The sequence below is a fragment of the Gavia stellata genome, chromosome 9 (assembly GCF_030936135.1).
Source record: "Gavia stellata isolate bGavSte3 chromosome 9, bGavSte3.hap2, whole genome shotgun sequence".
Taxonomy (NCBI): Eukaryota; Metazoa; Chordata; class Aves; order Gaviiformes; family Gaviidae; genus Gavia; species Gavia stellata.
The window spans coordinates 30539283-30563674 of NC_082602.1; the positions used below are offsets into that span (position 1 = coordinate 30539283).

The 24392-nt window shown below is 37.3% G+C and overlaps 1 protein-coding gene across 2 annotated transcripts in view; it reads right to left on the bottom strand.

The window, feature by feature from the left end:
- Nucleotides 1-427: 427 nt before the first annotated feature.
- The window catches only part of GPAM (glycerol-3-phosphate acyltransferase, mitochondrial), a 32502-nt gene continuing 8537 nt past the window's right edge, over nt 428-24392 (bottom strand). Inside the window, exons 5-21 of one of the 2 annotated variants that reach the window (XM_059821052.1) lie at nt 23398-23511; nt 21997-22146; nt 20992-21088; nt 19873-20009; nt 18420-18519; nt 17485-17697; nt 16987-17100; nt 14876-14961; nt 13765-13880; nt 12970-13040; nt 11580-11844; nt 10924-11066; nt 9283-9360; nt 6109-6246; nt 5160-5349; nt 4992-5050; nt 428-3790 (exon numbers count right to left, since the gene is read on the bottom strand). In XM_059821052.1, coding sequence (XP_059677035.1) covers nt 3674-3790; nt 4992-5050; nt 5160-5349; nt 6109-6246; nt 9283-9360; nt 10924-11066; nt 11580-11844; nt 12970-13040; nt 13765-13880; nt 14876-14961; nt 16987-17100; nt 17485-17697; nt 18420-18519; nt 19873-20009; nt 20992-21088; nt 21997-22146; nt 23398-23511 — 2188 coding nt within the window. In that variant the 3' untranslated portion in view covers nt 428-3673. Of the gene's footprint in view, nt 3791-4991; nt 5051-5159; nt 5350-6108; nt 6250-9282; nt 9361-10923; nt 11067-11579; nt 11845-12969; nt 13041-13764; nt 13881-14875; nt 14962-16986; nt 17101-17484; nt 17698-18419; nt 18520-19872; nt 20010-20991; nt 21089-21996; nt 22147-23397; nt 23512-24392 lie in introns of both variants that reach the window. The other variant, XM_059821050.1, reaches the window with a different exon arrangement.

A 24392-nucleotide genomic window follows, 5' to 3' on the forward strand; every position in this document is an offset into this window, starting at 1 on the left:
CCAGATGCTGTCAGAATTGCTGACAGGTGCTTATTGCACTTCAGGTCAGCTTGGAATCGCCACGAGAAGGGACAGTCTGCAGCATCAGAGCCGCTCCAGACTCCTGAATGACCCCCCCCCCCCGTCAGGCGAGAGGAACTTTTACAAGAGGAAGCCATGTACCAAAGCCTTGCGGGAATGGGGAAACGGAGAAGCAAAATGGCACCTCTGCTTCGCAACAAAACAGACAGTGACTCAGGATGTCACCTCAATCTGCTTTTTAAATGGTTCTGCTCCAGTACATACACTGGTAGAGATACTTCTAACACGAAAACTTTTCATGGTTTAATTTCAGAAACTACCTGGAACAGGGCAAAGTTATTGAATGAAGTATCTTAGCAGGTTATTTAAAGACAAACAAACAAAAACACTAGAAGAGCTTGTTAAATGTCATATTAGCAAACAGTTTAATTTATTAAAATGACTCCAGTACACCTCTGTGCTTCTACAACAGACACAGCATTACACGTAACAGGTAAAATGTGGTAACATTCTCAAGGAAGCAGTATCAGGCTCATTAGCACAGAAACACAAGAGCAACAGTATCTTACATGACCTCCCAGCTCAACCTGGTGATTCTGATAGGTCTCTGTGGAGCAGGCAGGCAGGTGAACGCAAGTGTGTGTATATGCTTCCTAATCACAGGTAGGTGAATAAAGCCCTATACTGTCAAAGAGAAGGCAGATATGCCTCCCACGTCAGTGTGTGTAGAAAGTAAACATGTTAGTAAGTTCATGATCCCTGGGGGCCTAGGTAGCTGTGGCGGCATGGGAAGTGGAATTCTACATTTTCATCACTCTAAAAATGTGAGATCTACAGGATGCCTATGGAAAGATTGAGTTTCTCATATCATGAAAGATCCTGGCCCAAAAAGACTTGCGCACCTGAGTAATACGCTTATAAGAAAGACTTACACGAGTCTCGTCATTATAAGAGGAGAGTCTTAAAACACATTTGTGGTAATTCAGGGCCAGCCCTTTCTTCTTTACTGGTTAACTTTACTGGCATTAACTCAACCTGGCATTCTATCAGCAAAGGATACATGAGAGGTTTAACAAAATCAGAAGACACTGAAGGTGTAAATACAGTGCAAAAGTGTTGATTTTAGTTTTTGACTGTTACAGCCTGATAATTTTATATTCTGTGCTTTATTTTCAGGGAAAAGCATAGTTGTCATATGTCATAATATACACGCTTGCATATAAATGTACACATACACACTTGCTGCAGAATGCAAAGGCTTCCAGTGGCATATGATTCCTAGTATGGACTTCTCACATGCAGGTTTTTTCATACAAAAACAAACCAGTTTTAGAGGTGCCCCCTCCCTCTGCATACTAAATGTACTCATTAATGTGTATTCACATGCATTATTACCCTACCCCACTCACTGATTTCTACTAATCAGATTTTTTTTTTTTTTTTTTTTTTTTTTTTTAAGTGTAAGCCATAAGTTATCTTAGTTGCAACACCTAGCCAGAACACTTCAGTGACCACAGTACTCCTGGGTTTTACGGTAACTAATACATCAGTTGGCAGAACATTCTTAATAAAATAAGTCAAGTTTTGTTTGCATCATATTGCTTCATATTGCTTCATTTTTAAAAATCTTTCTGATGTACAATCTTCACTGTTAGTACACTTCAGATTTACTAAAATGCAGTAAACTATGACAGCCTGTTATTCAGAAGCACCTAGTCTTTTTTTGACATTAAATGGAAGCCATCAGCAACAACCGTTGTATGGAGCATTCATCGGGTTAACAAACAGTGCACATTAGCTAGTATGAGATGAAACTGTTTTATAAATAGCTAGTAGACTTCAGGAAACAAATTACATGTGATGTAGTCACTATCCTGCTGAGACAGCGGGAGGATATAAGAATGAAAGCGACTCTAGGATCAGTTTCTATCCGTATTAATGTAGCTTTGGTTCAGAAATTCTTTAAGTGTTGTAGAGCACCTGGTTTAGTGACAAAACACATGCGTCTCACAGTGCTAACAGTATAATGTTAATAAACTATAAACTGCAGGTTTCAAATATCAACAGCATTTAATAAAAAAATTTACAGAAATATTCTTGTTGACAAACGTGCAGTACAAATGCAAGCTCCTTGGCCACAAACTCAAACTGTGTGTATCAGTTTTGTGCTGGCGTAACAGTGCAAGTGCTGGGATTCAAGTATGCTTTCCCGTATTTATGTTAAGCAACAGAGACTACATGATGAAGTTTGGGAGATTTTCTGCTCAGAAGGCCAAGACACAGGAATCAAGCGAAACATTGCAGTAACTGAAATGTTTGATTTCCCTCATATAGAAGGCAATCTAATGAGGAAAACCACATTTCACAAGCAAACCAGCTTCACATACCACCAAGTTATTGCTTCAGCTAGATCAGCTGTACTAAAATACAGGACTACGGGTTGCAATTTAATCTCCACTCACATGAAGAGAAGATGAAAGCTACAGTGCAAGTCCTCCATGCAAATGGATCAAATCGCAAGACCAGAGTCCTGTTTCATAGGACAGAATTTATTCATCATTCAGTTTTGTCTGTGAATTTTTTTTTGCAAGTCAGTTAGATCAGAGTACAAGTACATTCTTCATGATATTTCTGTGTTTCTAGAGGTTACTACTTCATGCCAATTTAGATCTGCTCAGCAAAGAATACAATATGACCACTTGTTTCCAAAGAATTGCAAAAGTTATTGCTAAAATTTTTAGGGCCAAAATTAAAAATTACTTCACCAAATCAAGTCTTTACTCCACTTTAAAAAAAAAAAACTGACATCCTATTAATTAAAAAAAAAAACTTAATAGCTTTTTTCAATTAAATAACAATCTAAGATTTTACAAGACATTCACATTCAGGCAACTGTCTCCTGACTTTCATCTGGCTTAACGACAGATGCCACAATAAAAACAAGAACGCTACTCTCACATTCTTCATGTCAGCAGTGATTAGTGCAATTTACCACTGCACTACACAGCTCTAATAGTGCAAGGTGTGCCTGCTAACAATGGTTCTCACAATTATCTGCTACACGTTCATTATTCTCAGATGTTTGTAACTGTTATTCTCATCAGAATTTCGGCATTTATGTTAACATTTATGAAAAACTATGGCTTTATCCATGAAATATATATCCTGCCTAAGCAAAAATTTTAAACCATTTATTTAAAACAATAAAACTGAATTGGAAGGAAAGTTATTTGTTTCTGCCATAAGCTGTGTTGCCACTAAACTCAAGATCTCAGGGTTAGCTACAGATCACAAATATGTGTATTTGTGCAACTGTTACAGTCTTTAAAAGTATTTTTAAAACATAACACTGATAAAACTTCACTCTTCATTTTAAATCTAATTCTAGTAATTTATCTTATTTTTTGCAACATGATTAATTACTTGTATCCAAAGCGTCATCTGAGTATCGCTGTATTACAACAGGATTGGGACTGTAAGAAACCCATAAATGCATACGTAAGAAGGCACTTGTCTTCCAGTAGTTCAAGTCAGAGAAGACCTTACCCAGACAGTGGCACCTTACACTCTGAAGGATTAGCAAATGTCCCCAGGCTTTGACACAGTCTCAAAACCTGTTTTCATGTCCCTGGACAAAGGTGCTATATGTGGTCTATAATACCATGAAGCTCATGATGAATTCCAGTAGTTTTTGCCTGTTGCGCTGAGGTAGGAACGTAGTGCTTAGTTCCAAAATGGTGTCTCTTCTTTGTTTCGTCTGATTGAAAACCTAAAGCACAGCATGAATATATGTAAGTATCACCACGTTCAAGGAATCTCCTTTCTGCTGTGATTATAAGTTTATGGTCTATACTAAATTTGCCCTCATTCAAAAGACTTTTTTTTTCCCCCCCTTCTTGAAGGCTTAGATGACTATGCCTTTACATATCGTTAGAATTCACGCAATGTTGAAGCCCTTCAAGTGGTATGGAAAAAGAGAAACTGAGAAATAAGAACAGTATATGATAAGCAGCCAGCTCCTAACAGAGAGGGATAAAACACACATTCGAAAGGCATCTGAATTGAAAGTGTAAGCACTTTGAAAACAAGAATTCAGATGTTACGCTCTGAATAGATGCTCAGCAGATGCTAGTTCCACTTTTGCAACAGCAGAATAAACTAGAATTAAATTATGGATTTGCTATGTGCTTTCTTCACAGCTCTTACAGTCTACAGGAAGATACCTTTACTATAGGCTTTACTATAGGCTAACAAGTGTTAGATTACTTAATACAGCAGAATTCAAGGACAAAGACTGCAAAACCCTTATCTAGCAATACTTTGCCTAAATGCTGATGCTGTCAAAATTATGATGCTAAATCCCATCTGGCATTGAGGAAGCCATATCATTCTGATGAAAGAAACTCAATTTGCAAAATCTAGATAAGCAATTTGAAATTCGAAATGATAGTGGTAAAGTGCAAAACTGATCTATTATTTTAAAGGAGATCTGTACCCTCATGGTGGACACTGGAGGTCTAATAGGATGGTTCTGCTGGAGCATCAATCACTGCTAACCCAAAATTCAGTAACTAATACTTTTTGAAGATTTAAGTAGTCCTTCAAACTTAGATTTAGCTGTCACTAAGCACAGAGCACGCTCTCACAGCCTTCCAATATTGCCACTGATGTCCAATAAGGACATGGAGTAGAGCAGAGAAACTTTGTTTGCTGTGAATAAAAATGCCTAGTCACCTAGCTCTCATTCTAGACAGACGTTCTCAGGGGCAAGAAGTGCCCTGTTCTGCAATGTGTGCTCTTCTCCTACAGCTCTGACCTTTAAGGAAAGCAAAATGCTCAAAACCCACAATACATTTGCACAGATTCACATATTTTAAACTGGCACTGAACAGGTTCCATGAATTGTCAAAATTGTGCTTATTACCAAAATGAAACTTAACAGTCTCTGAATTTGATCACCAAACTCTTACCCCAATTTCCTTAAAGACTTTCACTGCATTTTTCACATGACTGTAGGTAGCACTCTCAGCTGCAAGAAAGAAAACCCAGAGATAAACAATCTGCAATTGAATTTGGGCTACGTTGTGCTAGGAGGAACAGAATGAGTCAAATCCTGTCCCAAAACCAGTTTAACATACCATATACAGCAACATTCTTCTCAGTCCTGCTTATTAAGTGCCTGTGTAACTTTTGAAGGTATTCAGACTCTGAAACAGGACCACTAAAATTGTGCACGAAGATAACAGCAGAGCTGTATGCCTCCAGTAAAGGTCCCAACAATCTCTGCAGGAAAGTGATGTACTGCTGGTGCTCTTGAGACTGGCTCACCTAAGAAAGGGCAACAAGACCTTAAGTGACAGAGACCAATGGAAACAAGAAATGACCTGCAACACAGTACACAGCAAAACAGCAACCCAGATAATTCTTAGTACAAAAAGGAGTATGAGATCACAACACAGCACATTATGAAAGCATAGCAAAAAAGCAGTTTACCACGAGGGACAAAACAGGCACTGCACATCACAGATTGATGCTACTTTGTTCTCCTCCAGGTTATTAATAACTATTTTCCTAAGATAAAATTAAAGACATCATACTGTTCTGCAGCCAACAGAAGGGTTGCCATACATTCACAGAGATGGACATAAGTTTCCAAGTGTTAACAAGATATCCTAAAGAGTGTTTGTGTCAGCTCTGTGAGAAAGCTGGTAATATGTCTTAAATCAACGTCATCAATCTATGAAGTGAAATTTAGGCTGAAAATAAATATCAGCACGATGTGCCACTTTTAGAGTGCATGCTGTCAGCAAAGAATAAAACATTTAGACACTAAGATACTTGAGCCTTTATCAGTTTTCATAACACTAACCATTGCCCTTCCACCTCCCTATAATCTTATTTGATGTTTCTTCAGCTATTTTCCCCACGGGAAGGAAAGAAAGATGTTTTACTGACTGTAGCAAAATACAACAGACTAATACTGTGAACCATCAACAAAAAAAATTATCATTACCCCTCCTGAACCAGTGAAGTAGTTTGTATCTCTTTCAACAGCCTTCAATGTTATTAGCCTTAGGATGATATTACCTTCAGGTAGCAATCTCTCTGCTCTTCTCCAAAATCACTGTCTTCATCTTCCTCGTCACTTCTCCAAGATAATGGCTCAGGGAGTTTTTTATCCCACTGCTGCTCTGTAAGACTGGGGCTAACATCCTCCTGATCATCCTGCTTAAATTTGAAAGACAAGTGGTAAATTGGTAACAAAGCCAAATCCAGGCAAACAATAGGCTTATTTTATAATCTTATCTGACTTAATCAGTCCATTCATTAACCAGTATTTAATGAAAGCAGGCGAGACCCAATTATAGACAGGGTTGAGGTAAGCAGAGAGAAGAGACATTTGGTGAAAAAGACGGGTTTTCTTTAGTTTGCCTGTCACATAAAAATGAAAATCTTTGCAAGTGTGTCTGAATCTTCCTACCATAGGCCATGCAGCAGCAGTTTCCAAGAAAGTGTTTTTAGTGGTGTTAGGATTAAAAAGTTGAGATGCTATCTGGATGTGGATGTTATTAACCTCCATACTACTGTTGCCTTAAAGACAGAGTAGTAAACTCTGTGTTAATATATTACAATAGCTAAAATCTCAATTAATGCAGAATGCTACAAGTTGCTATTTGGAAGTGGTAATCTACTGCCTCTTAATGATGCTGTTCTTGTATTTGTCCCCATGCAAGATATTGGCTCATTCTGTTCCAACCAGTTTTAATCACAAAGGCCCCAGATTGTTTAAACCTTGATTTTGTTGAGACATTAAGACCCCTCCACCTGTTGCACCACAGCAATTCCCTTCTGCTAATCACCCTGACAAGCACCATTCTAGTTTAGCCTGCGAACACCCCACAATAATCCACCCTTGGAGCAAGACATGGATTTACACTTATTAGCAGGTAGGTGTCTTAGGTAAGTATACATTTCTTCAGGCTCCTGAGATGAGTGTGTGACAGCAAGAACACCATTGGCGGAATGTCTTAACTTGAATATTGTGAGGGAAAAAGAGTTCGTGGTTTGCTTTTCATCTATTTAGTAAAACCATCTATTTTAGTAAAACCATTAATTAGTGAAGTGCTTTGTAAAGCTGTCAAGTATTGTAAAGTTCCTTGCAAGGGCACAGTGAGGTAATCCGACAGAGACAATAAGGACAAGTGACAAATATATACGTACTAGATGTACTTGAATAGTGATTTCGTTCTATTGTGCAATAATGCAGGTAGGTCAGAATTTCAGGTGTAGAGTAACTGAGATGCAACAGAAATATTCCGCCTGACTGATCAATGTCTGATGCAACATTCAATTTCAACAGTGCATCTTCAGAAATGAGTTTTAGAGATGGTAAACACACACTCAAAAGAATAAGGGAAGCCTTAGTGTCAATCATTCACCATTATTTGTTTTGCTCAAAGTAGTAAAACAGAAAGATTTTTTCAAAGGTCACCACCTCAGGTCACTGAGAAAAGACCACCACAGAGTTACTTCATTTAGAACTGAGAATCAGGCAAGATTAAAACCAAATGGATAACAGACAACTTGTAGATGTGATTGCTGTCATAATATTCATGACAAAGAAAAAGGCCTCTGCAGCAAATGAAGAATGACCTCCTTTCAATCTTACAGTCCGAACAAATGTTTTATTTTGAATGAAACAAAGACCACAAAATAAGTTTAAAAAAAATACCAGAGATTTCTATGTGTTAGGAATATTTCTTAGTTTTTGAAGTAGACACTAGAATCACAGGAAAAGAATTTTTAAAAAGCATGGATCAATCAGGCTCAGTTTAATGGGAAATTTATCAATGTGTTAACGGCAGCAGTAAACTGAATTAATCAGAAGGGGCAGAAGCTAGCTCCCTTTCTTAGAGAAGAGGTTGTAAAAACTCCACAAACATTTTCAACCTTTCCGAATTCATGAAACAACTGTTGCTTATAGTTTTTGCACTGATTATGCAAATTCTTAATATTTTAAAAGATATAAGCAGGTACATAAGTTTTCTAAGTTTAAGGAAATTTACTGATGGAATATATCTCCTTTTTAAGTGCTCAAATGTTGCACTGGTGGTGTATATCAGACAACACAGACTAATATTTATATACTGCCTAATAGCTATCTATATCCCAGCTATAAAGAGAAAAGTACCAGACTCAGCAACCAAAACTTATAGAACCACCCTCAAGACAGGTTTCATGCTTGAGTAGACAGAGGTGCATATCTACTGCTGTCCCCACCTATTTTCCTCATCTGTCCCCAGGCATGAAACACACAGATTTCTTCCTAATCCTCTGATGAGCATTCATTTTTGGATTTGCCTAATAACGATTACAATCTAATGCATGACAACATGTCTGTACTTCAGATAAAAAGCAAGCAGTAGTAAGTCCAAAGGAGGGGAACGTTTAATATGCAGGTATATCAAGTAAATAGTGCCTATGGTTGCATATATGAAAAATGGAAGCATGCACCAAAAGGTATGCAGCAAGATTAGAGTAAAGCAGTGGTCGTTAACAAATACACCAGAAGCAGCTCTAGCCTCCTTTGAAACTGGAGAGCTACAAGAAAGCAGTCAAATATTTAACTCTTTTCCATGTGCTCTTTAAATTTTGTTGCTTCCTCCTGGGCACTGAGGTTTGTTTGCTGTGCACAAAAGAAGTTTGGAAAGCAAAGGTATGCTAAGTCAGCTGCGCCCTGGTCCCCAGGTTTTCTTTACACTGTACGCCTCCGGCAGATTGCACCACACAGCAATTCCAGTACATCCCTGAAACTGCAAACTGCGCTAGCAGAGGAGGTTTACAATAATTTCGAGATCAATGCAAAGGAATCAAAGAATGACAAAAGATCTGGACTACTGACTCTTGTAGAGTAGAAAGTAAACAACCACATAGCTATGCTACAATTTGAGAGGGCTCCAATAATAAAATAAATCCCCATTGTACAAGACAGTATAAAATATGTGTCCTCCTTAGCAGGTTTAATGGTACAATGAAATTACACACAGAGTCATTCATAGCATCACAGGATGACTATATCGATATGTTTGATGCTTATAAATATAAGAATGAAGTAGTATCAGTGCTGGAATTGTTAAGTTGTTCTAAATATATGCTGTTACTGAAAGCTTGTAACAAGACTCACAACTAAGAAGCGTAAACTACCTATGGCTGAAGTCAAGTACAAGAAACAAAACTCATTTAGTATCTCTATCACCTTACCTCGGCCACCAGAAGAATACCATATTGTATCAGCCTTTCCACAGATTCATGGCAAACTTGATATATCACCTGGCAAGGCTGCACAACAAAAGAAATGCACTGAAAAAATCACATCCATTATACCCATCATAGCAACACCAGTTCCCTGTTCAGTATGAATGTTTTAGATACAGCAGTATTATTCCTTTCAAGCAAGTTATTAAGCTTTTACCAGAATAATCCCAATGCACCACTCTTATGTTTATCCTGGCAGACATTATAAAAATTACAGTGAAATAGGATATTTAAAATTTTTCCAAAGTCTTTTGAAGAAATACATTACTACACTAGTAGAAAACCACATTAAATATTCTCCCCTTTTAATTACCTCTAACCAAATTTTAGTTCGTTAACAATTCTGGAATACAATCATCATAAAACTAAAATCATTGAGGCTCATACCAGTGATGTATTTGGAATTAAAGGAAAGTACACTTTTAAGAAATTCCCTTATGTCTTTTGAAACTGAATAAAAAACCAAACTCTTTTACATTGTTCATAATCATGTAGGAAATATTTTCTAAGTTAAAAAAGAAAAATCAATTATTAACTCTGAAACTAGAAGGATAAGATTACTAAAGAACCGAACCAGTGGAGCTACATTACTGCCCAGAAAAAAAAAATTTGGCTTATGCTTCATTTAAAAAGACACGAGTCAGAAACATGTGTGCAAATTTAAGAACTAATTCAAGAATCTCTAGAATTCTAAGTAACTTGTAAACACAAGACAAAAAAAATCTAGCACTTAAAATTGCAAGTGTACAGAGTGTACGTATACAGAGCGTCTGAAAACTGAGATAACATCAGCTCTCTTCAGTGTTTTGTAACAAAACAAAAGCGAAGTCAGGCCATGTTTAAAATTGCCACTAAGTACTAGGTGTGGCATACTGTGACTATTGCACTCCTATGCAAATTAAAGAATATCTTTAGAATCTGGAGCATTAGTTCCCAGCGTAATTTAAATCATCTATGCAAACTCGTATGAGTTGGGTACTCTCAGAGACTTGTGTTTAAGTAAACAAATATTTAAATAGTTTGGGCAGAATGCAGATATAGTTGTGATGGTCTAATGACATAAGCGACACAAAATCTGTGAGAAGGCATTAAGAAGCCCAACCTCAAGTTGTGGCCAGCTGACAGAGATAGAGCGAGCAGGTTTTCTTTCTCAGGAAAGGCCTAAAGCCAGCACAGCAGAAATGCTGCAGGCTCACCCCAGCATCACCCACTTAGCACCTGCAAGAGCAGCAGGCGTGCACTCGGTATATATCCCCTAAACCGGATCAACGGATTTTGTCACATCTTGCCAAGGCAACAAGGTGAATGCAGCAAGTCTTAGGCCAAACATCTTTTGGATGAACTGTTCTGATGGAACTACATTCATTCAAATGTTCAGACATTTCCTTGAAACCAATGGGAACCCTATCTTCCTTTTTCAAACAGTGTTCAACCTCTTGATACCCATTATCATTTCACTGTACTTACAGTGAACATACCAGAACTATGACACTTGAAGAAAGCATAAATTGTCTTTAAAGTAACAAAGGCAGTTATAAGCAGAAGAAAAAATTGACACATGAGCAATTAATGCAACTACTTACTTACCAAAGATACAGTAAATTCATTAGAAAGCAAGTAACACAAGCTGGCAGCTTTTCGGACCAGGTGTTCTTGACTAATCAAACTGGGAGAAGCACCATTGGTACCATTTCTGTACCTCCTACTCTGAACCGCATGAAGACTGCAGGCTAGAGCAGAAACAAACATAAGCAAAATTTATTTTTCCAAAACGAGCTTTATAGCAAAGGAGACTTAAAACTTGCTTTGTCTATTTCTACGCCTAAAAGCAGTCAAACATTACACATGCAACTGAATGAATAAAGACAGGAATCACCACTATTCCGTTTGTGTCCAATTAATGTCTGATTGAAACAAAATCCCATGAAAATATTAGTGACCAAAGCACAAGTTCTGCCATGTTGGCTCAAAACTCTGATAGTGCCTTGCCTAAGGCAGTGACCAATACATGAATACTTCCAAGAAAGATAGAGGATGATGAGAAAAATGAGTGTAACATTCTACAAACCAAAACCAAATTTACTTTAAAATTGGTTTTGTTAAAGTAAACATGGGCTGAAGCAGGGAGGGAAGAAACATGTATAAGTTAGTTACATGAAAAACGGGGGATGGGGGAGGTTGTGCAGATACTTTGACTTCATGGGTCACAAGAAAGTCTTTCCTTGGTAAACCCCAACACATACCAATAATGGCCTCTTTAATAAATACATGAAGTACTCCATTGCTGTAGAAGTTGAGTTCAAAGACAGCAGGTATCGTTGTGCTGGGAGTGATGAAGAACTCATTGTTTCGGCTAGTGTTTGTGATATTTACACAGTTCCCCAACAAGTGGACAGCATGCATGACAACATCATCTGAGTTCCCTGAAAATCCCAAGTCAAAGTCACGGGCTAAGACCTCCTCCTTCATGGAAAAGAAATCTTCTACCAACCTGGAAAGATCAGTTCCCTAGAAATAAAATCAGAACCACAAAGGTAAACAATTTTTTTTGCACAAGAGTTTATCTGTGAACCACATAACCATGTACATAGCAATCACATAAACAAGCCATTGATTTTCAAAAATCCAAAGCACAACAGTAGTATTAGAAAACCTTGTTTTCACAGAGATTGCTAAAATTGTCCACAGGTTTTGAATTATATGCAATTATATTTTAAAGCCATGCAGCTATTTGAGAATCCAACTTTTTTGTTTGCTTCTTGGTTTATTTCACAACCTGCAGACACCTGAGTTGTTCTTCAAGAACATGTTAGTGATACCATATTTCTATTACCTATGCTGTAAAATGAATGATCAATTATCTGGGAATACTGTAATTAGCAGTACTTCTCTTCAATTGTTTGGAGACATGAGGAAAAGCTTCTCCTCAAGCACTTACTTTCCTTGTTTTTTGTCAAGATGGCTGCAGATCACATTGTAAAATGCTTCTTTGATCCAATTATTTTAGGAAATTGGAAAGACTGGACTGACAGGAATAGTGAAACTGTCCTCAACTAGGAAGATTACATATCTGACCAATATTTTTCAATTTGTTCTCAATTTACATGCAATAAAAGTTTCAGATTAGAGGCAGAAGGAATTTCAGAAAAAATGCTAAACACACTTGTAGGAGAAAAATTATTTCTTCCATGCCCCATGCACAAGACTTGAGTCAATCACTAGTATCATTTTGCCATCGTGGTATAATGCTCTAGTACCAAGGAACAGCAACAGTCATTTGAAAATTAACAGAAGAGTTGCTAGCATATTCAATAGCGAATGTGTTTAAGAACTAAAAAACAATCTTAATATAAGAAACCAAAACAATGTATTCTTTTAAAAAAGCGTACCTACATTTTGAATTACAAAAATCTATTTCCACATGAGTATTTATTATCATCTCATCAATAATGGCTTATCTTCAAGCATCCACTACTAACTAAAATATTAGCACTCAGACTACCTGAAATCCACTTTAATTTAAATGCATCTTTCTTCTTTTATTAGTATCATACAACAGTAAAATGCATACTATTTTTTTAATTAACAAGGCCAAAGTAATGTTCAGCTATTTAAGCAGCATGGCAGCCTTACCTGCCTGTGTCTGTACAGCAGCAAACAGGCGACAATATGGGTAGACATCACAGCACAGGACTTGTTAGCAGCTAGATGTAAACAAGATAAACTCATTAAGCACCTGAGAAGTTCAGAACATCATTACAAGTGAAAAAGTACAGATTATTTAAAAAAAAATAATAATAGTGACACTGGCACAGAACCGTACCTTCTGAATGAAATACAAAGTGTATTATGTCTTTATAGTAACAGTATTAAAGTAATCAAATTAAAGTAACTTGAACTAAGAAGGCTGAGTAAAGCTTAAATGTCTACTAAGCTAAGTACTGTTTTGTATGCATCTCTTATACCACAAATCAGAGATCTACTGGCTGAAGCATACACCACATAACCTATAAAACCTGGCAGCACTGGTCCATGCAGCCAGATAGTTCTCACGTGAACCATCTTAAATAATGCCTTTAAGACACTGCAATAACTTCTTACATGAAGTGGTAAGAAATCAGTGTATCAATATGACAATCAAACACTTCAGAGTACAGCAAGTTCAGTACACTAGTCCAAGGAATACAAAAGTTACCAAAACAAACAGAATAAATAGTTTGTACTTAATCAGAAAGAGAGTTTATTAAGCTTTGAAAAGGACGGAGGGAGGCAGGCAAAGGATGGAGAATTGTCAGGAGAGCATCTGAAGTCATGAAATGATCACCTGAATGGAAGGAATTGGGAAGCGTGACATTACCAAACAGCAAGTTAGTTCATGCAATCTGCAAACAAAACAGGTAGCTGAGAGTGATACTATATAGCACTTACTGAACAAAATATGCTCAGCCAAGTTGGATATCAGCTCTCTTCTGAAGGGTTCACTGGTGATATCCCTGGAGTTGGGCAGTGAGGCCTCCGTACCTTCATCCACAGTATCATTAGGTCTGAATACAGAATAAAAGTTCACATGACATTTAGATTTTGATCAAAATGTAAAATAACCTAAACTGATTTTTTTTTTTAATACACTAACTGAACCACAGCACAAAAAACCACTATGCAGTCTGGTAAGGGCACAAAAATGTTATGCGTGACAAGCTCCACAAAAATTTTAATATCTACCAACTTTTCCAGACTATTTTTTCACACTAAGCAACAATCCAAGATAAGACTACCAGAAGAATAATTGCAATACAAAACATCTACCTTATCCTATGGCTATTCCTGACTTTGCCATTACACCACTTGCACCCCACAGCTCTTTTCCCTTCAGTGAATATGGACAACAGTAGATTAAGCAAATCTGCCTAAAAGGCAGTTTCCAGCCCAGCCTCTCTACAAACTAGAAATGGTCTTTTGTATGGACCCACAATTTTGTAAAGATAAATGACTGACTGTCTCTACTAGGACCACAGATGTTTGTACAAGCCAAGCTAAGACCTCAACTAAAATGTCTACCTGTGTAACAAATGCAGATCTAGCCCTTGAGCACAGTTTTGCTCACAAAAGTGACAGTCACCTCCTTGAGCAAAGGGTACTCACTCACAAGTCCTATTTGCTTGGGAATTATACCAAAACCCACCTGAAATGTTTCTTAGGTTTAAAACCAAATCCTTTATTTTTCATTAAGTATGTCATTTTTTCTCTAAGCTATTCCATAAAGTTTAAAATTAAACCAAAAGAGGCCACTAAAATTAAAAAAAAGGAAAAAAAAAGCCTCCTTGAACTTATTTAAACAGAACTCCCCAGAAAGAATGCAACTCTCCTAATAAATTGCACAGTTACAATTGTGTAAGTTTTTAGGTTTTCTATACACAATTAGATTACCCTTGGGGACTTCCAGCACTGCTTGGAATGTAATGCAGAACGCTAAAAAGACAAACAAACAAAAATCCCCAACCTGTTCTCCCTCTCCCTAACACCCAAAAAAAATCTATACCTTGATGGAAGTATAGCTGGTAACAAAGCTTGTTCCAAAGAAAGAGGAGCAGGCACAGGTTTTTGGCTTTGGCTGTTTACATATTCCTGTTAAGAGAAGATTTGTTATTTTTTGTACTTTTCCACCTTATTCTTGCATTCAACTGATTCACTATTATATGAAAAAGGCAATTATTCAAAAATGCAACTGTGATTAAAAATAGCTCACACTAAAAGAGCAGTAATAACGTCACAGCAGTTAAATATTTGCAACATTTTATTCACTTTTGATTTTATTTTATGAAAAAGCAAACTTTCCACAGCAAGAAATCTGTTTTTTATGAAAAAACATTGCAACAAAACCAATACATAACCCCTGTCAGCACCCTGCTGGGAACAACTCCTGTGAGACTAGCTTCTCCATGATTAAATTAATGAGAACTGCCTTCATTAACATGAATGAGAGCAAAGTCTAATACCCTTTCAGAACCAACACGGAGACTGTAATTATTGCTAGCTGCTGCTTTCCTCAAACGCCAGGACAGGGAACTTCTCCATAGGCAAACACCAGTGTAGAAACTGCAGTTGCAAGACCCCTCACAGTGCCACAAACTATAGCACCCAGGAAGCAGGAAGGGTACCTCATGCTTGGAATTCTTGAATCCCAAATTTCTCAAAAGCCAAACACCTCTCCTTACAGGTTAGCATCTACGTTACTCTGTTTTCAGGACACTGTGTTCTTTCAGTCTCTATAAAGACTGATGTGGGAAACTAAAGAGCCACTTAACCTGCTGGTCAGGAAAACAGTTCTCTCCCAGGAAAGCTGCTTAAAAGACTTTCACAGCCAGCTCACTCTCTTCTGCTTCTAAGCCTGCACTCACAGAACTGCAGATGCCCAAAATTAACCCCCAAAGCTCCTCTCCTTTAGAAAAAATCCACTGACATAACTACATCAATTTAAAAATACAGTTACACTTCTGCAAATCTTGGTTAAGGCATACTTAAACAATTTATGTCACTTATTACCTTTCTGGAGTACAAAAATGAATACACATACAAATGAGACCTCACAGAGATTGCTAGGAAGGTATAGAGTGATCAGCATTTCACTAGATTAAGAGGGCAGATAACCTTCTTTTCCTTATACTGATCCAAGAACAATTGTTAACTCCCTACCAAGAATAGCCTGGAAGTGACCCAAGCCTTCTCCTTTGGAAGTGAATTAATATCTTTCCTTACTACGCTAATTATAATGCAGTGCAGACGGTCACAATAATTTCATGCTGCGGTAATTGAACCCTCCAAAGCTCTCCAACCTAGTGCTTTTCTGAGAGAAGTAGGGCAGAAAGAACACCTAATTAATTTGAATAATGTTCTAGTAGGTTGTGTTACAGTAGTTAATCTTATTAAAGTCACACTAAAAATAAAGTATATTATAGCAGAACACAGATTAGTGAAATGTAGATAAATTAAGTAAAATTATGTATAGTACTAGCAGGTTCTGCAAAGAGATCAGAGAAAATCTAAAAAGTGAAGGCAGGTAGTACTACACCACCCCACTCCCTGAGAAACTACACAACAGTATTTGGTGAACTAGTACAGGTAATAATTGTAAACTAATAATAAACTATGACATTCAAAGAATATGCAGATTTTTATGAAATATGATCCATGATACTTTTATAGCTACTAATTTGCTTAGCAGTTTTAAAAATCCAGTGAGACAAATGGCCTTCCTCAGCAACAGTGTAAACCATTCAATTACTCAAACTGGAGAACAGTATTCAGCTTCCTTCAACTCCAAATGTCTCAAGAACTTAAACGTGGTACAAGGATCATTTTAAAGATTGTTTGTTAAAACAAAACAAAGAACACCAGTGAGAATACTTACACCAATTCAAACTTAACACAACCCTTTATATCAACTCTGAGACTATGTCAGCTTACCACAAATGTGTCTGAAGACTCATGCCTTCAGTAAAACACGGATACTTTTGTCCCACTGGAATGGACTTCAGCAGATAATGCTAGTGATGATAACTCCCAAAAAGAAAAATCAAAATAAACGTGTCCCACTACTGAAACATCAAAAATGTCAAACCTTCAAAAGGATCTTCAAAATAACAAACTTACTTTTAAGGAAAATGGTTGTGCAAAATCTACTCTGACACACCCATAATTCTTCCGCAGCATTCTGAAGACTCCTCTAGCTATACTCCAAAGACTTTCATTCTTCTTAGGCTTGCCCTGGAAAACATGGGTGGTTGTTTTGGGTTTTTTCCAATTTGCACTTAAAAGGTTATATTTAAAATTAAAATGCATGCAACAGCAGACAAAACAAGGCCGAATCTTCTGACACACCTTATAACTTCAAGTAAATCTAGGGAACCATTGTTTTTCATATATATCTATTTGAACATACTATTTTTTATGTCATGAATTTGCATTTAGAAGTATGTCACCCATTCGTCAGCACTCCCTATCAGAGAGGTTTCGTGATTCATGCTCTACGCTCTTCAACACTAACACCAAGTACATGTGACAGAGGCACATAATTAAACCATGCAACACATTTTCCTGCACATAAACTGAAAATCCCCAAGGCAAAACAAGTTGTTCAATTGTTCTTACCAGCTGTTCACTGTTATAGTGACCTTCAATTATGCGATCATAGGAGATTCCCACAGGTATAATTAGGACGTCAGGAGTAGCATTTGAGAAGAGAGCATCCACCACCACAGATAAAAGACCTGCTCTAGCTCCCGATGTCTTTCCACTTCGAGACCGTGTGCCTTCCAAGAATATTTCTAAAAACTGTTGCTGTCTCAACAATTCTTCTATGTGCTGAATACAAAAAGATTGGAAAAGAGGAAAAAATAAATATCTAATTATACTGGCAAATTCACCTTTGAAATACAGTGTCAGCAGCCATTTCCTTTTAAAAACATTGGAAGATCATGAGTTGGCATGCATACTTGTGAAAAAACCAAAAGCAGTAATTGATGCTTGATACAAACCCAGACCAAACTGCAAGTGAATTTGCATGAATATACAAGCAGTATAATGCTATTTGTTCAAGAACAGCATCTTTAGCAACAGTTGATCTAGTCAATTTGCATACATCTCTCCTTCTGGTTCCTCAGTATATTCCATCTTCCAAGATGCAAATACAGCTATTATACTGAATGGCACAAAGGATTACATCAACCCATCATACACAGAGACTTCCATTAAGTTAACAGAATCAGTGTAGATATGCCCCAGTGCAAAAGAAATCAGAGAAACAAGGCTTAAGTTTAACATTAATTCAGAGAGTACTAATTCCGCTTTCTTTAATAAGGATTACGCAAGGTGAAAACCTGCTCATCCTCAAAGGTGCTGGACATTCAATTCTCTTTTATTCTATACGTTCAAGACTTCATACAAAAACGTATCCTTTTTTTGCAGCATGAAACCTAAGACAAATTCAAAGCAGTAAAAAACATCCCCAGACTGATGGAACTCCCTTTCCCACTTGCCACCTGACTGAAATGCTACCTACAGAAACAAAGACAAGAAATACGTACCACGTAGAGCAAAGCTCTGTAGAGGAAGTCCTTACGACCATCAGGACTCTGATCTAACTTTCGACGAATGAAAAATCCTCCCAGCTTGCGGATCAGCGTGCTACGTAATAAAGAAGAATTATACTCATTGATTTTAGTTTGCAGGAAACTACTGCACATCCAATACAAAATTCCTAGCATGCAACAGGAACTGAAATTACTGAAATTCTCAAAGACTAAATATATTACACTATTTGCACATGATGGGACCACACAAACATTACTCTATTTAACTTAAGAAACAGGCTTCTCTGCACTGTCTTGCTCCATTTCACTCCCTTGACAGACACTTTACCCTCTGCAGTGACCCCGACTGGGAGACTATCGTACATTGAGATGCTGGTGACCCACACAACAGTTAACCTGAGCTGGCCCAAGTCTGTGCTGTGCTGCACATACATCATGGCCTTCATGCCCGTGTTGTGCTGCACATACCCCTTGGCTGCAGGATCAGCTCAGCCAGCTAATTTTAACAGAGGAACCTGCAGGCAGTTCCCACTTGGCACCAGCAATTACACCACCTGCATGGCTTTGCCTTTATCTAACAGTGCAGCAAGAAGCTCTCATGAGAACACCCTTTCTGCTTGACAGAAGAAATGATGAATAGTTGTTTTCTCGTAAGAAAATCCTATCCTAGCTCGAATGACCAAAATGGGGTAACCCTTTCTGTGGGCAGGGTCTGCACAGCGTACTACGCATGCATTGGAGGCCCGCTGGACGCTGCACAACTTGATGACAGGACATTAGATTACCTGTGCTAGTCTCTTTATACTGCTAGCCCTAATAAACAGCATTTTAATTGATACTTTTTATAGAGCCTGAATGCCATTCTTACTGGGATCATCACAGACCAGCACCTACTGGTGCAAAACACCCTCTAAGTCAAGGTATCCCCCCTTCTTTCCTCATCATTTCCTGCAATATCCAGTGGCTTTTCAGAAATCAGTTATCCCCAAATTCTGTCTCAATGACAAAACACTAGCTGAAAGACCTTCTTATGTTCTTCAGCCACCAGAAATATATTTTAAACAGAGACCAAATTGGAGTACTTTCCCAGAAAGTATTATACTATTATTCACTCAGTACTTTCGCTGCCTATGAGCCAGCTCATTAACCTGCATGAAAGAGTTGACCATTCACAACACTTTTTCGCATACTTATCTTTCCTTAGTCACCTACCCACTTTGAGACTCCTAGAAGGGAATATCCTTCCTTACCCTACTTAGGTTATGACAGAATTTCTCAGGATTTTGTTATGCTCTCTCTCTGAGCATGTAATAGGAACCAAAGAAGTTCTACATGACGGCCCAGTAATACTCAGATTATCTTATACTTGGACATAAGATATATTGCACAATAGGTCACCTGAAGATCCCCCCACCTCAGTCTTTTTCAAATAAGAAGAGGTTATTACCTGAAGATGGGGATGTTGAGATTGTTCCCTGCAGCAATGTAGGGTGCTTTGATGTTATGGCAGAAAAGAATGAATGTAAGGAGCAGGTAGTCAATGTGGGATTTGTGAACAGGCAAGAAGATAAGAGGTAAATTCATCTATGGTGAAAAGAGAAGAAAAAAAGAGAGAAGACAGCTGGTAAGAACTGTGGAATATTACTACTTTTCTAAAATCCACCACTGAGTTTGCTAGCATCATATTATCAGAACTGATGGTATTTTCCAGTTACCATCATCCAGTTTGTTTACTTCTGGTTTTCACTCAGATGTGACAATGAGAACATTTTAGTCAACTGTACTTCTTAATTTTCATGGACTGTAGTTTTTAGTTGTATGCATTACAAGAAGCAATTATTAATACTCCCAGTTTCTTCAGACTCACAGCATTGAGACAACAATCAAACAATTAAAGGGATGTGGCCAAATCATCAGTGTCACCCAAATACTGCTATTTCTTGCTATCAGCAAGGATCTACAAATAGTGGGGTTCCCAAACATTGTAATCAAAAGATAATACAAAATACTAGGAACCTTTTTTTGTTTGTTTGTTTTATTTATTTAATCTGTCTTTCTAAGGTAAACCCTTCAAAATGAATCATTTCCTTTGAGTGTAAAGAAAATGGTAGAATTTAGGAGTTATTTTGATCAATTTCAATAAATATCGAAGGACTGGGAACACACGGCTAGTAAGAAATAGGAAAAGTTTATTTCTTAAAGATTTTTATTCCAAATTAAGATAAAAGCAAAAAATCCTAAATAGACCTACTGATTTATTACTGGCTGCCTCAGCACAAAAAAAGAAATACTGCTGGATGCAGGTTATCTGAGATAATCATTGGGCCTGACAGTTAAAATTTGATCCTGAAACAAAGGTAAAACCAGAGTTCACATAGTATTTTAGGTTACACAACTCAAAGAGCATTATATTTAAAAACACTATTTCACAGAAATGAGACATCTATCTACAATCTGGTATCATACAGACTTAGCAGAACTCTCCTGAAAAGAGAAAATGCTTTAAATATTAATAGAAACTACATCAGAAATCTGCCTTACTAGATTCTTTCCCACCCTCCCTTACCTCTGTTGCTGCTTTGACCATTTCTATCTGACCTCTGTGGATCTGAATATTCCAGAAAAAGCTGTTAAACAACTTCAGTAACACCCAGCCAGTCAACCTGAAGGAAGAACAAACACAACTCAAAAAGTTTCATTCATTGCTGCATCCATTTTATATTGCTTCTATATGACTAAAGGCAAAGCCATAAAATCTGATTACTTTATATTCGAACAAAATTACTATAAAATCCAATTGCTTAATAAGTTTTTGCCTTGGTTAGTAACCATATTTCAGCCTCCTGCAATTATGATACAAAACTTGTCTCAGCCTCAGTGATGGGTGTTTAAAGGGCAGAGACCACTTTACATATGGGGCAGGTTAATGGAGGTCCTATGATCAATTATAATAACTAAGGTAGTTAGCTGACATGTTAGGTGATAGCGTGTATCTGGTCTTGTGGAAGAATTTAATACAGTTACAAAAAAAATAGGATTTGCATCACAAAAGTTGGTGAAGGGGACCAGGAACATGACAGAGACAAATTCATCCTTAGTAGTAAAGGTAGATACCACAGTAGAAGATTGTATCTAAGATTCTCTCCGAGATATTTATAACTACAGGTTATGACATTCAGTGGGCTACTGGAAAAAAGATCTTTCTCAGTCTAAGATGCTGCAGCTAGCTGCTCTCGCTGGTATCAGCCTGAAACAACAGAGGATACTAATATTGGTCTAAGCATTAGCACCAAGCCTAGTTTCAGGAGAAAAAAAAAAAAGTCTGTATTTAAGCTATCGTAAGATTTATCCCTTGAAAAGGCAGAGGGTTTCTGCTGCATCTGAAAATGAAGAATAACTACCATTTCATTAGTTAACATTAGAAAAGGGATTTTTATGAATAATGTATTCTTTTTTTAGAATAATTATTCATTATTTATGAATAACCTGTTACAAGCTCTGCTGGTATATTACAGAGAGCACTTGGCCATCCTTCTACCCGTTGACAAAACTGATGAGCCATTTTTCTTACCTGATTAAAGCAGGTGACACATTTGCTACCATTTCCTGGAGAATTTTCCTAGCTTTTTTCTTCACTTTGTTGATAGCTTTAGGATCCGTCTGAGCAAAACTACCCGGAGCACTTGGTTCAGAAGCTTCATCTACAATGGCCTTCTGGACTCTGACATTAAAAAGTTAAAACTTATGAGACAGTCCCACAACATAAGAGTTCAAGACACAGACAATAACTGCTAGAAATGAACTATGTATTACTACAGGAGTAACTTGCAGGCATAAAAGAACATGCACACTAAAGTACTGTGTACTCCAAATGCATTGAAATTAATTCAGTAGTTTTTTAAGCTCTGATTGAATAGGTGGATGATGGATGAACATGCTCAAAGTTGACCATATAGAACAGTATGTACGCAGTTCACAGGTACTGATATTAAGCGATCGCCAATTTTCAGAAATGGTTAATAAGGTTATAAACGCAGAAAGAACAGCTGAAATCTCCTCTCTGTTAATATTTTCTCCTTCCTGTCATAGCAATTTCACTAACCTCATTAGACAGATTTATGCAGTTGCTATTTTGCACTTATACAGTATCTTCCCCCTTGAATTCTCAGTTTTACGAAGTATAACTGAATTTTATAAGGGCTATTTTCCCCATTTAAAACATATGAAAGAGAGATTAGGTGGTTTAACACACCATAACTGTGGCACAACGTGGTCTGCTTTACCTTTCAAAAGCAACACTATCATCTTCAGATGGGACTCAAACATTAAAAATTCAGGAGACTTATGAATGTTAATGTAGGCAGTGTGTGGCCTCTGACAAAAGTAGACTCAAGGAGTGGGCATGCAGATTAATTTCTTTGTGTCCAGCGAAAAACTGATACCTTAATAGCTAATCAGGGGTTCAATGTGCCATTTAAAATGCAGTATATGAAACAGAAAACAAGCTCCACAAAACAAAGGGTGGGTATTTCATTCTATAGCCTTTTTTCAGTTTTGCCTCAAGCTCTTGGTATACACTCAGGGTACTCTGAAATGCTGCTTTCTTTTTTCTTTATTATTTCTGAAACACTGACAATTTCTGATGACTGCAGTATGACTTTAGTGGTAATGATTTACATGAATTAGATAAACAAACATTTGAAGAGTTCCCATGTAGCAATTTATTTTTCTGCGTACTGCCTGCTGTCCACCCACTATGCATCATTCATTTGGAGATTTATAACTCTTAATCTCCCCTCTTTTATTATTCAAACAGAAATTGCAAGCTACAGTCCTGAAGGACTGTGCTGAAGATACTGTATCTTCTAATATTTTAAATAGTCTGGTTTTCAAAACCTACCGTTTCCAAATTCTTAAATCATATTATAATGTATCAGTCATACAAAAAATAGTTTATTTTGTATTATCTTACCTGCTGTTATTCAGCACATTTTCTGTCAGATTCTTGGCAAACATACCCTTATGAACATCCCTCTCTTGCACAAAAAGGACATAACAAAGGCGCCTTGCAAGCCACCCTCTGTACCTGTAAAAATATGAAGGGTATTTGAGTGTGACCCTCAAAATATTTCACTGCCAAAAAACCCGAATTTTAAAAATACCTAAAAATACAATTAAGAAGCAAAAGTAAGTAAAGTTTTACGAAGGGCTGCCTAAAAGCTTCTGTATCTTCTAGTAAATTGTCATTGCGTTAATGTTACAGATGAAATAACTGATGCATAGCACAAAATATCTGAGACAACTGAGGTCTGCATTACTTCGATTCAGGGTGATACTGGCCTTAAAACATCCATAGTATCACAGGAAAGTAGCGACAAACCAGCATATACATTTTGTCTCTCTGCTGGAATCAACTCCCAAGCTCAGCAAGCACAAAAGACATAGAGCCCATTTCCGATTCGGTGACTTTCCACTGAGGAATGTAAATGCCCAGCTAAGAGTTTGGCAATTTCTTCAAGGAACACTGAGCCCTCTTGGGAAAGTTGCTCACATTTTATGCACAGGCTAAACTCTCACAGGCACTTCTGAAAATACGTCTGCATTAGCCACCAACACTAAAAACACTTTTTTCGGTAATATTTTCTCCCTTTCCAGTGCTTTTAAACACCCAGTCCTATGTGCCTCCTATGTACCTTCTCCTTGCAAAGTTTTAACAGAAGTAGAACCACTAAATAATCAGTAAATCTCTCTACCACTCAAACATTTAAGTAAAGCAACTTAACTTATGTGGCCAGTCTCTGCCTTTTAAATTAACCCTGTCCTCTATTCTCTGGATCATATAAGTGGCAATCACCTGTGAAAATGTTATTTTGAACAGTTTTCCTAACATCACAGAAGATGCATGTGACACGGGAAGGGATAAAATCCAGTCCCCAGCAGCGAATATTCATTACTATTTTCTCTCCT